Source organism: Vanacampus margaritifer, chromosome 20 (assembly GCF_051991255.1).
Source record: "Vanacampus margaritifer isolate UIUO_Vmar chromosome 20, RoL_Vmar_1.0, whole genome shotgun sequence".
NCBI classification, from domain to species: domain Eukaryota; kingdom Metazoa; phylum Chordata; class Actinopteri; order Syngnathiformes; family Syngnathidae; genus Vanacampus; species Vanacampus margaritifer.
In genome coordinates this window covers 5,930,092-5,942,398 of record NC_135451.1, presented here as the reverse complement: position 1 = coordinate 5,942,398, position 12,307 = coordinate 5,930,092, and the positions used below count along the sequence as shown (strand labels likewise).

Here is a 12,307-nt window from a genome sequence, read left to right as displayed (position 1 = left end):
ATATATATATATATATATATATATATATATGAGGAGCTCTTTATCATCGTTAAGGAAAGGAGAAAAAAAAGTTGGACTGCTGTCTCAATGCTGCATAATCGAGTGACAGGGTCTGCCCTTTTGTTCCTCTGCTGCCTTTAGTGGATGGAAGCTGGTCCTGCTGGTCTTCATGGTCCAAGTGCTCTGTGACATGTGGAGGTGGACATTACATGAGGACTCGAACTTGCAGTAACCCCCCGCCTGCTTACGGAGGGGACATCTGCCTTGGTCTGCACACTGAGGAGGCACTATGCAACACTCAAGCCTGTCCAGGTACACACGCACACACTCTTAAAGCACACACATATCCATCACAAGTTCTTTTCAGTCACTCTAAGCCCTGTGGAGGTCATTCATGCATGACTAATACATAACCAAGGACCCACACAAGCAGCACTACACAGCTGTGGGATTGTCTTGTCATTTTTGTTTGCAGAGAGCTGGTCCAGCTGGTCCCAGTGGTCCCAGTGCGACTCCAGAGGGGCCCAGTTGCGTGTCCGTCATTGTGATGTGCTGTTTCCGACTGGAAATCAGTGCTCAGGAAACAGCAGTGAGAGCAGGCCGTGCTCTCCTGACTCCAATCTTATTCCAGGTGTTCATTCGCACACACTCATAGACCAATGCATTGAGGACAGCAGTCGTTTAAATTATGTAATGATAACATATATTATTTATCTCGCTCTGGGCAGTTTGTATGATGTAAAAGGTGAGATTCCGCTCTGTGAAAAGGCGAGGCATGCAATTTCACGTCAAAAGATTGGAAGAATTGGCAACTGTCTTTCCTTCGTCAATAATATTGATATCAGCTTAAACAGCCATATTGCTATTGGCAGAATGTAACGTGAAGCACACATCCGCATTGATTTTTCCATAGCAGCATCATGAAGCAAGATTAAACATATTAGTCATAAACAACCACTAAAGTCTAAAAAATGGATGACTTTGCAGTATTCATGAGCCCCGTGCTAACTAGCATTTTCATTAACCAGAAGAGTAAACCCGAATCAAAGCCTTTAAAGCATTCTGTATTAACTTTTACATAATTACCCATTTTCGTTTATCATCAATCGCCTTTAATGGGGGAGGCTTGTCAATTAAAGTGCATTAGAAACATCTTGTACTTCATTTTCTCTAATGAGGACGTCTACTTTTCATAAAGCACTCCAGGTGCCGCCACGGCCGTGATTATAGCTCGCGGAGTTTCTCGTGTAATTTTTATCATATTGAAAGCAGCTTTCATCTCAGCATTCGCCAACGGAGGTGTAATTTGTCACGCGAGCAGGGGTGTGTGTTTGTGCCCGTTCCAGGCCTAATTCTGATACCTTTTGCTTTTGCTTTTTTTTTTTTCTTCTCGTTTTATCAGAAGTCTCCATTGCACGCTCCAGTCAGGAGGAGAGACGCTGTGGAGGTAATAAATGTATGCGTGTAGTTGGAGGTGTGTGAGAAGCCGACATGGCTAGCATTAATTTGCAATTCTGTTTAAATGAATATAAATCCCACTGTAAAAAAAAAATAATAATTAAAGGAAAATGCTGATCTGATAATATCTCGCTGCAGAATTACACACACACTCACACATTTCCTCCAGTAATGTACTGCTATAGCACTTAAAATTCAGGTGCAGAAATCCTGATAAAATGTACCCTAGCTACACAGTTACAGTTTGAGGGGATCAATAAAATGTCTTTTAACCATGTTTACTTCGGCAACAGCTGCAGGAACGCTGATGAAAGTGCTCAGAGTTCATAAGAAGCGCTCGCGTGTGTTGCTGCACAACTGGCAGCTGGTAGTCAAGAAATGTTAGTTCACAGCCAAATACCCAAATTGTTGCTGTCACATATGCTATGTTTGATTATAAAAACTTGACAAAGTTACTGGCAAGATTTGTTACTTTTTTCAAATATGCAATATTTCATACATAATAAGTGATAACCTGTGAAGTAAATGGGCTATTCACATTCTCACAACGATTTTGTTGTTCTTCCGGCCTTCAAACTTCGGAAATAATTGAGAACTTTATAATATATTATAATGTGTTTGTGAGTAGTAGTGAGTTTGGGAGAAGGGACAGAATTGTTTTTTGTTTGTTTAGGAGAGCTCAGTATTATTCATTTGGAGTCAACAGCTCATCATCATCGTTCTCCTTTTTTTGTTTAAACAGAATTGTTGTGAGAAAGTCACACGTGATGAAAAAATGGCCCAAATGGCTCAGACGACGAGATGTGATTATCTATATTTATGTATATTAGAGTACTACCTTAAGAATGCAGCATATTGATATTTAGTGATTAAAGTTTGCTACACACCTCAAAAGTTATTTCTTAAATTCCGACAGTTTTTTGGTCACGAGAATTGATCAATGGAAACAAAGAAGGTCCACCTCAATTTCATTATATTCACAGATTGAATGTTTTTTTTTATTTTTTTCAACAAGTGTGCTAAGGGACAGGGGACAAAAACATATTTACTATAAACCTCAAAAGTATTAACAGTTCATCTACAATATTATCTGTCCTTTTTTTTTTCAATTTTTATGTTTTTAGGATGTCTGCATTCAGTTTCATCCCGAAAACATAAAATTGTAAATAATAATAATAATAATAATAATAATAATAATAATAAAAAGACAAAAATAATAGACATAAGTGTTTTTCACTTAGCAGCAATTATGTCAATTTTTTTTTTCAATAGTTAAATTTTTATGTTTTGGGGATGTCTGCATTCAGTTTCATCTCAAACACATAAAAATTTTCTTTTTTTTAAATGACAAAAATGGACATAAGTGTTTTTCACTTAGCAGCGACGACATGTATTTCAGCAAAATGGCTGCTTCATACCAAAATGGCTGACTTTCTGTACAGTTCTTTTCAGGGGGTTCCACATTAGAATCCATAAAATACATTCATTTTTTTATCAGGATAAACATGCGTGCAAATACCTGATGACTTTCCAACACCTTTACACCCCTAAAACAGATTCATTCATCAAAGGGTTGACTGTTTAGCACATTATGTTTGAGAGAGGGTTCGAATCCAGTGTGGAGTTTTCATATTCTCCGTGTTTTCCTCAGGTACTTCGGATTTTTTCCACTTTCCAAAAATATGCACGTCGCTAAATTAATTGAAGACTAAATTGTGTGAATGTGAGTGAATGGTTGTCTATACGTGCCCTGTGATTGTTTGTCATCCAGTCCAAGGTGTAACAAAGCCATCATAACAGTGTGAATTGCAGCGTCAGCTACCAACTCCTTCCTTCTGTTTTTCATCTCCATTCAGACTTCAACCTTTTCCACATGATTGCCGTGGGACTGAGTAGCTCCATCCTGGGATGTCTGGTCACTCTGCTGGTGTACTCGTACTGCCAGCACTACCAGCAGCAGTCCCACGACGCCACCGTCATCCACCCCATCTCGGCCGCGCCGCTCAACACCAGCATCACCAACCACATCAACAAACTGGACAAATATGACACCGTGGAGGCCATTAAGGTCTGTACTTGATCTTTTTGAAGAGAAAGATGCACTTCCTGCTGCATGACTTGACTGTCACACTACCACCTGCAGAGTGCTGACACCCTCTAGCCTTGTAACAGATTGACAAGTGTTGCGTGCGTTTCTTTTCATGTGCTCCTTTGGCGTCTCGCTGTGTCACTTTGTTCTATGTCGGCGTCAAACTTCTGCTTTCTCATAATATATTCATGCGCCCCGGGGCCGTCAGGGAACACTCACACTGGGTCTTGGAGAGCTCCCCTTATGACATTTTCTGAGTAATATCACTGGGTAGTACTATGACATTCTTCAACCCATCAGGCGCATTATTGTGCACGGATTTGGCCTCGGTTCGGCATGCTTGTATAAATCACGTTTCCACCAAGCAGTTCAATTCATTTCAGTTATTTTAGGATCGTAAACCTTGATCTGGTTTGGGATGTATAGGGAGGGAGCATCGTCACATCAAGCCACCATAAAAGCTACACCCCTCACAATCCACTTGGGAACAGTCCACAGTCTACCAATTGGGCACTCTGTTCTAAATAATGCCTCAGAAATATTTCTGACGATATCTTTTCAGCTTAATCATGTTAAGTAGAAGATTGTTTTGGAAATTTTGAACAGGACTGCTGACTCTTGCAATGGGGACGCCTACAGACAAGTATCTGGCGTGTACCTAACGTTTTGGCTAATATGGCCCGTCCCATTGGAGAAGAATCTGGGGGGTACCTAATGTTTTGTCCAACATAGCCACTACATTGGATAAGCCTACAGACAAGAATCTGGGGTGTGTGTAATATTTTGGCCAATATGGCCACCCATTTGAGACGTCTACAGACAAGAATCTGGGTTGTCCCTATCTAATGTTTTGGCCAACATGGCTGCCCTATGTGGATGCCTGCATACAGTACAATAATCTGGGGTCTCCCTAATGTTTTATCCAACATGGTTGCTGCATTGGGGCCGCCTCCAGATAATAATCTGGAGGGTTCCTAATGTTTTGTCCAGAATGGCCGCCGCATGGGGGCACCTACAGACAAGAATCTGGGGTGTACCTAACGTTTTGGTCAACATGGCCGCCCTAGCAAGGAAGCCTACAGACAATAATCCAGAGTGTACCTAATGTTTTGTCCAACATGGCCGCCACATTTGGTAAGCATACAAACAAGAATCGGTGGTGTATGTAATGTTTTGTCCAACATGGCCGACTCCTTGAGGTGGGTGTACAAACAACAATCCAATACAGATTTTTTTTTTTAAATATATCATACCAAACTGCGTTGTACTGCTTGGCTGAAACGGCAGCATTTAGATTGTAGATTTTTTTTTAAAAAGGTGTTCCAATTCCCATAGTTATGTTGTTACGTTTACATAAATGAACAAGACGGCCTGTCTGATGATTTCCTTTCCAAGGCGCTTGCAATTGAGGCCAGATTTCTTTCTTTGTATGGTGGTTTTCACAGCAAATTTACCCTTATTATGTCATTAAATTAGACTCGACCTTCCACAAACTGTTCCAAAACACTTGAGTCCATGTAGTGTAGTTACGTATCCCAGCCTTTACCCTTCTCTGTTACCTTGCTGCATTTTAGAACTGCAGCGACGGCCTGGAAACATTTTGGATTATTACATAAGCAGCATTTTATAAACTTAAAAAGTAAATGACTGCCCAGGGGGCTCTTTTTGGCAGAACTGATCCTTTTGCTCGGCACGAACCTCTCCAAGTGTAATTTCATCAAGGCATGAAGGTGTCAGGAGCTTCATCTGTCATGCAATTAGAGTCAGAAGCGTAATTTGCTCTGTTCATTTGCAGACGGAGGCGGATATTAATACAGACAGTCCGCATCATATTACAAAAATAAAGGGGGAAAATGAAAAGAATGAAGGCTATTTTTCCTCAGGCATTTCATGCCTGTCTTTCTAAATGGGTTCAATGATTAAATATACAAAGGCGGAATAAGCCTCCTTTTGATGTTGTTGTAAGACTGATGAGTCGCTAATGCTGTTATTTAACGATGAACGCAAAAGGTTTGGTGTTGTTTCCTTCCTCTCCTTGCAGCCAGACGTTTCGGTTCTCTTGCCCTTGGACGAGCCCGCCATGCACCACCAGCCTGTCTCTGCTAACATGGGGGTGTCTATGCGGGGCCTGGAGATATTCTACTAACCACTGACCTCGCTACAACATCCCACCTCTCGACCCCCCCCCCCCCCCACCACCACCACCCAACCACCCACCCTCCCCAACCAATTCTCTGACCAAAACAAACTTCCTCTTCCACATCCTTCCACTTCCTGTGGCACTTCCTGTGCGTGACAGGTTGGAGTAGCCTCTAGTTCATCTTCCCCATGCTTACTCCCTCCCACCTTTCGAACCCCCACCCGAGCATCATGAAGGACTCGCACTCCCTTCCTCTCCCCTGCACAGCTTGTGAGATGATATTTCTCTTTGCGATTGCTTGTATCTGCATGCTCGTCTCATGTTTTGTCACATTTTAAATGTTTCATTTGCTGTATCGATGCATTTTGAAATGTTCCTCTGTTCATCGCTAATGCCAGTTCGGCTTGAAGCAAAATTTTAACTTGAATTAATTTGAAGAAATAAATGCATGTGAATGCAATCTACACAATCCAGTTCAAATTAAGGTTTTTGTATTATACAATGGAGGTCAAATGAATTTCCAAGATGTACTGTATAATCTTTACAATTTAATTGACCCCCCCCCCCCAAAAAAAAAATTAAGTCATGGATATCAGAATCTATTACTGCGATGTCAGCCAATGACATTCAAACTGATGCTAAAGGAAGTCAGGACACACCTGCCACCTTTTAAACTACCTCTGGAGCCCAATTAATTTTCTTGTTCTAGTAGCCTTTTTCTGCCATTTTTTTCTAACAGACGCATGAAGGTTTTGGGATGAGCAGCGTTGTGTTTACCTTTTGGAAGTATGACCAAAAACTTCTATACCACTCTTTTTGCAGACCAATACCAGTATCAAGCACTGATACCATTATTTTTTTGATAATACATTTCCTTCCCCCCCAAAAAACTTAGTTTTAAAGAAAGACCTATATGTCTCAATATAGCATTATTCCTTAAAATTGCTTGAAATATTTTTCTATTTTCTAGCTTTTTGAAATGCTAATTGTATGTAATTGCTAGAAATGGGGAAGTACCGATACCTGGTATCGATATTGGGCCCATACCTGGCCTTATTTCAAGGATTTGGTACTTGTGGTGGCAGCTGAAACCAGTATTGGCCCTCTTGAGACTATTTTATGATCAGGAACTAGAAATTAGAAAATGGAAAATTGCCACTAACTTCATGCTATTTTAAGAAAAAGAATTATCTGTCATCTTTTTGCTTTTCTGTGGACATTTTAGTTGTCAAAAGTACTAGAGTACTTGGGATCAGTATCGGAGACTACTCAAGAGTTGAGGATTTGTACTAGTATCGGTCTGAAAAAAAAGAGTGGTATCAAACATCCCAAAAATTTAAGAGAAATTGCATCTTAAATTAATGGGCATGACATGACATGTATGCCTTTAGTTCTCGATTATAAAACAGCCACAAGAGGGCAGCCTATACTGGTATTGTTCGCCATTGCAAGTACCGAGATCTTGAAATAAGGCCGGCAATCGGTCCAATACTGATACCTGGTATCGGTACTCTCTCATCCCTATCAAAAAGATTAACTGTGGTCAAGTTTTAGGCTTCTGCTGGCAAGCCCAAAAAATTGACGGCCTCTGCTTTGGTATTATTTTTCAATATCACAAAAACCTGGCATTTGAACAGGGATGTGAAGATTTTGTAAACTCTACATTAATTAATATTAATTTTTAAAAATTAATAGCCCAATCATTGCAACACTAGTCCTATCGAGCTATTCAAATTGTTTTAACTGATCCAATTTGACATTAGTTTCCTTAAATATGCATTTTTAGTCCTACTTTTTTTTGTGCTTATGTCGAGTGCATTCAAACAGTCCACTTAGGTCCGCAATTGCATCATTTACACGCTACATTTTCCAACACATTACTGTGAAAGCTTGATTCTTTGGAATCAGACAATCTTTCAGTCAGCACTTTCTAGGTGAGACAATGCTCATTAGCACTCGAGCACAGCTGCGAAGGAGCCGCCAAGGGGCCTTGGTTGCAGGGATGCGGTACAAGTGTCCCTGGGGGCCAACAACGTGTTGATTACATTCCTTTGAGTACAAATCACATAATGGCAATGAAGCCAAATAAATGAGTTTTGTTTTTTTGTTTTTTTCGCTCAGTGCCTTTGTTCCCTGTCAATGTCGGTCTATATGCAGCATCATCAAGCGTTCAATTACGCAGCCCCTCGGCACATACCCCAGCACATACAATATGAACAACTCATCAAATTGCTGATGTTGTACTTAGAGCTCCAAAGCTGATTCTGTTTACAAAGGTCACAAAGAGGACAGCCCCATGGCTCTCCTTATTGTTTACATTCTCTTCAAAGTACCAAAAGGCGATGGAAACGGCTGATGCTGGTTGTTAGAGATGACAGAGACCAATGCACAGTAAACCACACGGTGGCCTTGCATTCCTTTCAACCTTGTTCCCAATGACCTCACATGGCTTCTTTTTCTTTTTTCTCTCCAAATAGATGTTTCATTTCATGCCTTTCAGTTGCTTGACTATTTTTTAGGGCCACACTGAAAAGAACAAAGACAAAAAGAGAAGGATAATGGAATAACATGAGATTAAAGTTGCATTACCCCAAAAAAAAAAAAAACCTCATATTACAACAAAGACAGGAAAGTCACAATTTTACAAGTTCAAATAATGACAATAAGTGGTGGTGGGGGGGGGGGATTTGAAGTCATAAGTCTTGCAATGTGACTACCGATAGATTAAACTTTAGATATAACATAACACTGTTAAGAGAAATGTTTACCATTAAAAAGTCATATTATAAGGAAGAAGTTGAACAATAAAAAAATGTGGTTTTATGAGAAAAAAAATAAGAAAAAAAGGAAAAAGAACAACAAGAATAAAATCTTATTGTGAGAAAGCATTTTTCTAAAAATAGAGTTGCACTATTACGAGTAGTCATAACCTAAAACTTGAAAATTGCTGGCAAGTTAATGAAAAAGATTTTGTTTAAATATTTTTTATAATAATATAGACATAAAATTTAACACACGAATAATGTAATATTAATAATAAAAAGGTTGACATACCATGAAAACCTTTGATGAACCTTTGAGGAAAAAAGGCAAAATACCAAAAACCGTTGTAATTTTACTGGATTGGGTTAACTGTAACAAGACTTGCTTGAGGGTAAAACTAAATTGCCGTTATACAGAAATACGATGTACAGTGTGACCTTTCACGGCCTCGCTGTTTCACTCGCTATTTTTTGGTACGTGAAAGTAAAAATCCATAAGAATACAATTGTTGTGTATTTAAATTAGGGGTGTCAAAATTGGCTAAGTTATTTTTAAATTCCTTTAACGGCGCCCAAATTTTTTTACGTGCAATTAATGACCACCCCTTAACTTGGAAAACCTGGCGACTGGGGTCAAGTTGTATTTTACAATTTTTAAAATGTGCAGAATCTCACAAGTTACTTTATGTTAAAGATTAGATAGTTCTTAATATGAAAAGAAAATACACTGAGCTCACCAATGTCTTACAAATGCAATTTTGCCATCTAGTGGTAGAAGAATGACCTTGACACAAATCAATATCACACTTGTTTTTTGTTTTCTTACAATACAGTACATCTTTTTAATTTTAACTAAATTTTATGAATTATTATGAAAGTATTGTATCAATGACTAAAAGATGCAAACATATTTCTATTAAAAAAAATTCCACTTTGATGTTAGCAAGAGTATGAAAACTTAAATATATAATTAAATATTTTATTGTACATTTAATTAGACGTTTAGAACAGAAAAAAATTGTGTTTAAACTTGAGTTAACTATTGAAGTCATGTAATTAATTATGATTAAAAAATGTAATCGCCTGACATTCATAATTTAAATGAATTTTAATATTCCTATCCTAAAACGCAAATTCAAGTTTTTTATTTACTACTTTCGTCTTTTCAGTGCAGCCCATGATGCACCTTCCCATTATATGAGTTGAATAATTATTTCAACAGTATGAAGAAAATGAGATCATACTGACTGTTCCCGTGAATGTTTCCTCATGCAGGCCTTCAACAAAAACAATCTGATTCTGGAGGAACGGCAAAAGTACTTCAACCCACAGCTGGCCGGCAAGACCTACACCAACGCATACTTCACCGACCTCAACACCTACGATGACTATTAAACAAAGAAGATGCCAAATTCCTGCCCTCCCATCCTGACTGAATGATTTTTGTGTTGCGTATATATTGAGATTCGTGAAACCACGCGTCGGGCAGCTCCGTCCGCTCTGAGACTCTGGCAGCGAAAACGTGAACGCGTCCGTCGCCGTGCCAACAGAGGGAGCGGCCCACTCTCAGGTGCCTTGCGGTACGCTCAGAAGGCTCAGTTCCCGTTCGGGGAAATGGACGACTGGGTCTCCCACTGACCAACTGGACAAACACGGAAGGGGGATTTTATTTGAACTTTCCTGTGGCTCCATATGAAGAGTGCTGCATTTTTAATGAGGCACATGAAATCCGCTTTGCATGACACATCTGACGTCTCAGTTTGCATGACCGCATTCCATTAGTTTTTTCTTTTAAAGTTGACTCGCAAAAATCAAGATGTAGATATTTTAAGTCAAGTCATTTTTTTCTGTTAAAGACTCATGCAACAAGTGATTTAATTGATTACGTATAATTTGTTTTGTATTTTTTTCATGTGTTACTAGAATTTCTTTGTGTACCGGTATTCTGAAAAGTAACGCAGTTTTCACATCAGCCTGCACCAATTCAGTCGCAGTACTTTTTGTATTTTTTGTAAGAAAAAAAAAATGTTAAAGATAACAGTGTTGGCTTTTTTTGTTGTTGTCTTTGTATTTGTGGGAGCAGGATGTTCATGGTATTTACTGTACAGATGCAGTGTAGCAAACACGATTCTTGCCAACTGGAGAGCTGCCCGTGTAAAGTTGTCATCAAGAAGAGACATTTTCGTTCATAACCAAATATTAGGTTATTCAGTGGTTCCGTTGCAACTAACTCTTTTTACATGTCTGCTTGTGTTGCTGTGCATAAATTAAAAGCTGCTTCAGACACTATGTACTTGTGATGAGTGCTAAACACATTCATGTTGACAATTTTGGACACGCTTCCATTTGATACACAAGTCTAATGTAACCAAACACCGATTACAATAAAATAAGAATTATAACTTACTATGGGTTAGTGATATACTGACCGGTGGTCACAGAGATAAAAAAAAGAGTTCAGTTAATTCTCTGAGTATAACTGAAATGGTGTTTCTCATGTTTGGGCTCCATAAGAGTTCACTATGTTGCAGTGCACCCCTTTAAACTACAATTGCAATAATGTAATTTTCTCAATACGGCTCCTATATTTTATGACTAAAGCGGCAAAATCTACCCGTTTTTATTAACCATTTTGCCTCTTGCTGTCAACTGAAAATGACATCAGAGTTGATCAACAACCAATCACGGCTCAGCTTGTGAATGTCATATGCTGCATTTGAGGATGGTCGGAAGTCGGACTTTTCCGAGTTCAAACCAGGAAGTGTGTACGGGAGCGCCCCCTTGAACTCGGAAATCCCGCTTGCGAAGTCGGAAAATAAAAGTATCCCGACTTTACTGACCGACTACCATGTGACGTTACTCTACAATGGCGACCCCTTTGGAAACACAGACCGTGAATGAAAAAACACAATTTACTCGAGTAAAAAACTGAATAGCCTTCTTCATTCATAAATATTCGACATAACATCACGTAACACAACGACAGTATACCGCATGAAATTTTACGGTGAATTATACTGAACTATATGGATTGCTTATGAAATAAGATAAAAACAATAAATGAAGCAAAATTGCGAGAAGGTAATTTTGCTGGAGGTAAAAATGAGTTTTGAGGACCAAAATAAAAAACAATTTATAATTATCCGCCATTTTGGTTGTTTACTTTCGCCTCGAACGCTTTCAGATTGGAACTGGGAAAAATCTATTCGGACTTTCGACCATCCTCGAATGCAGCAATATAACTAAAACTCAGAAAAAAGGTGAGCCGTGAATGGTCAAGCCCTAAGCATCTTTTCAGTCAACAGCAAGTAGCAAAATGGCCGCCCTTGAGATGGTTAAAAATGGGTATTTTGCTACTGAATTCATATTCCACAAATGCACTGTTGATCAGAATGTGCTAGTAAACAGACTAGTAAGGACACATGCAATTCATTATTGTAAAGTAAATGTTTAGGTTGACGTCTAAACATTTGTATGATGTAGCGCAGTTTCACACCATAGTAAGCTTACATCTACAATAATAAAAGCATTGTCAAACAGGATACTGAAATTTAGCTGACAATGTCAATCAAAACAGCCTTAATATTTTATACAGCTTCATATCAGTAGATTATAATATTATGGGAAACAATTAATTTCAGTAGATGAAGAAGTGAATCTCTTTATTTGGGGGATATATTTTTTTACCCCCTTAAAAAATTCAAACAATACTGATAAAGATTAAACATGTGTTTTCCATGATAAATGATGGGTACATGTGGGGGGGGGATGCTAGGAAAAAAAATTCTATGTATAAATATATATAAGTCCATCAGAGTCAACAGCAGTAAACATTTTCCCCAGGAAGTCTTGTGCAGG

At 38.8% G+C, this 12,307-nt stretch overlaps 1 protein-coding gene across 5 annotated transcripts in view; it reads left to right on the top strand.

The window, feature by feature from the left end:
- Nucleotides 1-10,738, top strand: part of sema5a (sema domain, seven thrombospondin repeats (type 1 and type 1-like), transmembrane domain (TM) and short cytoplasmic domain, (semaphorin) 5A) — a 152,830-nt gene extending 142,092 nt beyond the window's left edge. For 3 of the 5 annotated variants that reach the window (XM_077554846.1, XM_077554848.1, XM_077554849.1), the window contains exons 18-22: nt 142-312; nt 476-631; nt 1,403-1,447; nt 3,315-3,526; nt 9,725-10,738. In XM_077554846.1, coding sequence (XP_077410972.1) covers nt 142-312; nt 476-631; nt 1,403-1,447; nt 3,315-3,526; nt 9,725-9,844 — 704 coding nt within the window. In that variant the 3' untranslated portion in view covers nt 9,845-10,738. Of the gene's footprint in view, nt 1-141; nt 313-475; nt 632-1,402; nt 1,448-3,314; nt 3,527-5,588; nt 5,847-9,724 lie in introns of all 5 variants that reach the window. The other 2 variants (XR_013289762.1, XR_013289763.1) reach the window with 2 other exon arrangements.
- The last annotated feature ends 1,569 nt before the right edge of the window (nt 10,739-12,307 follow it).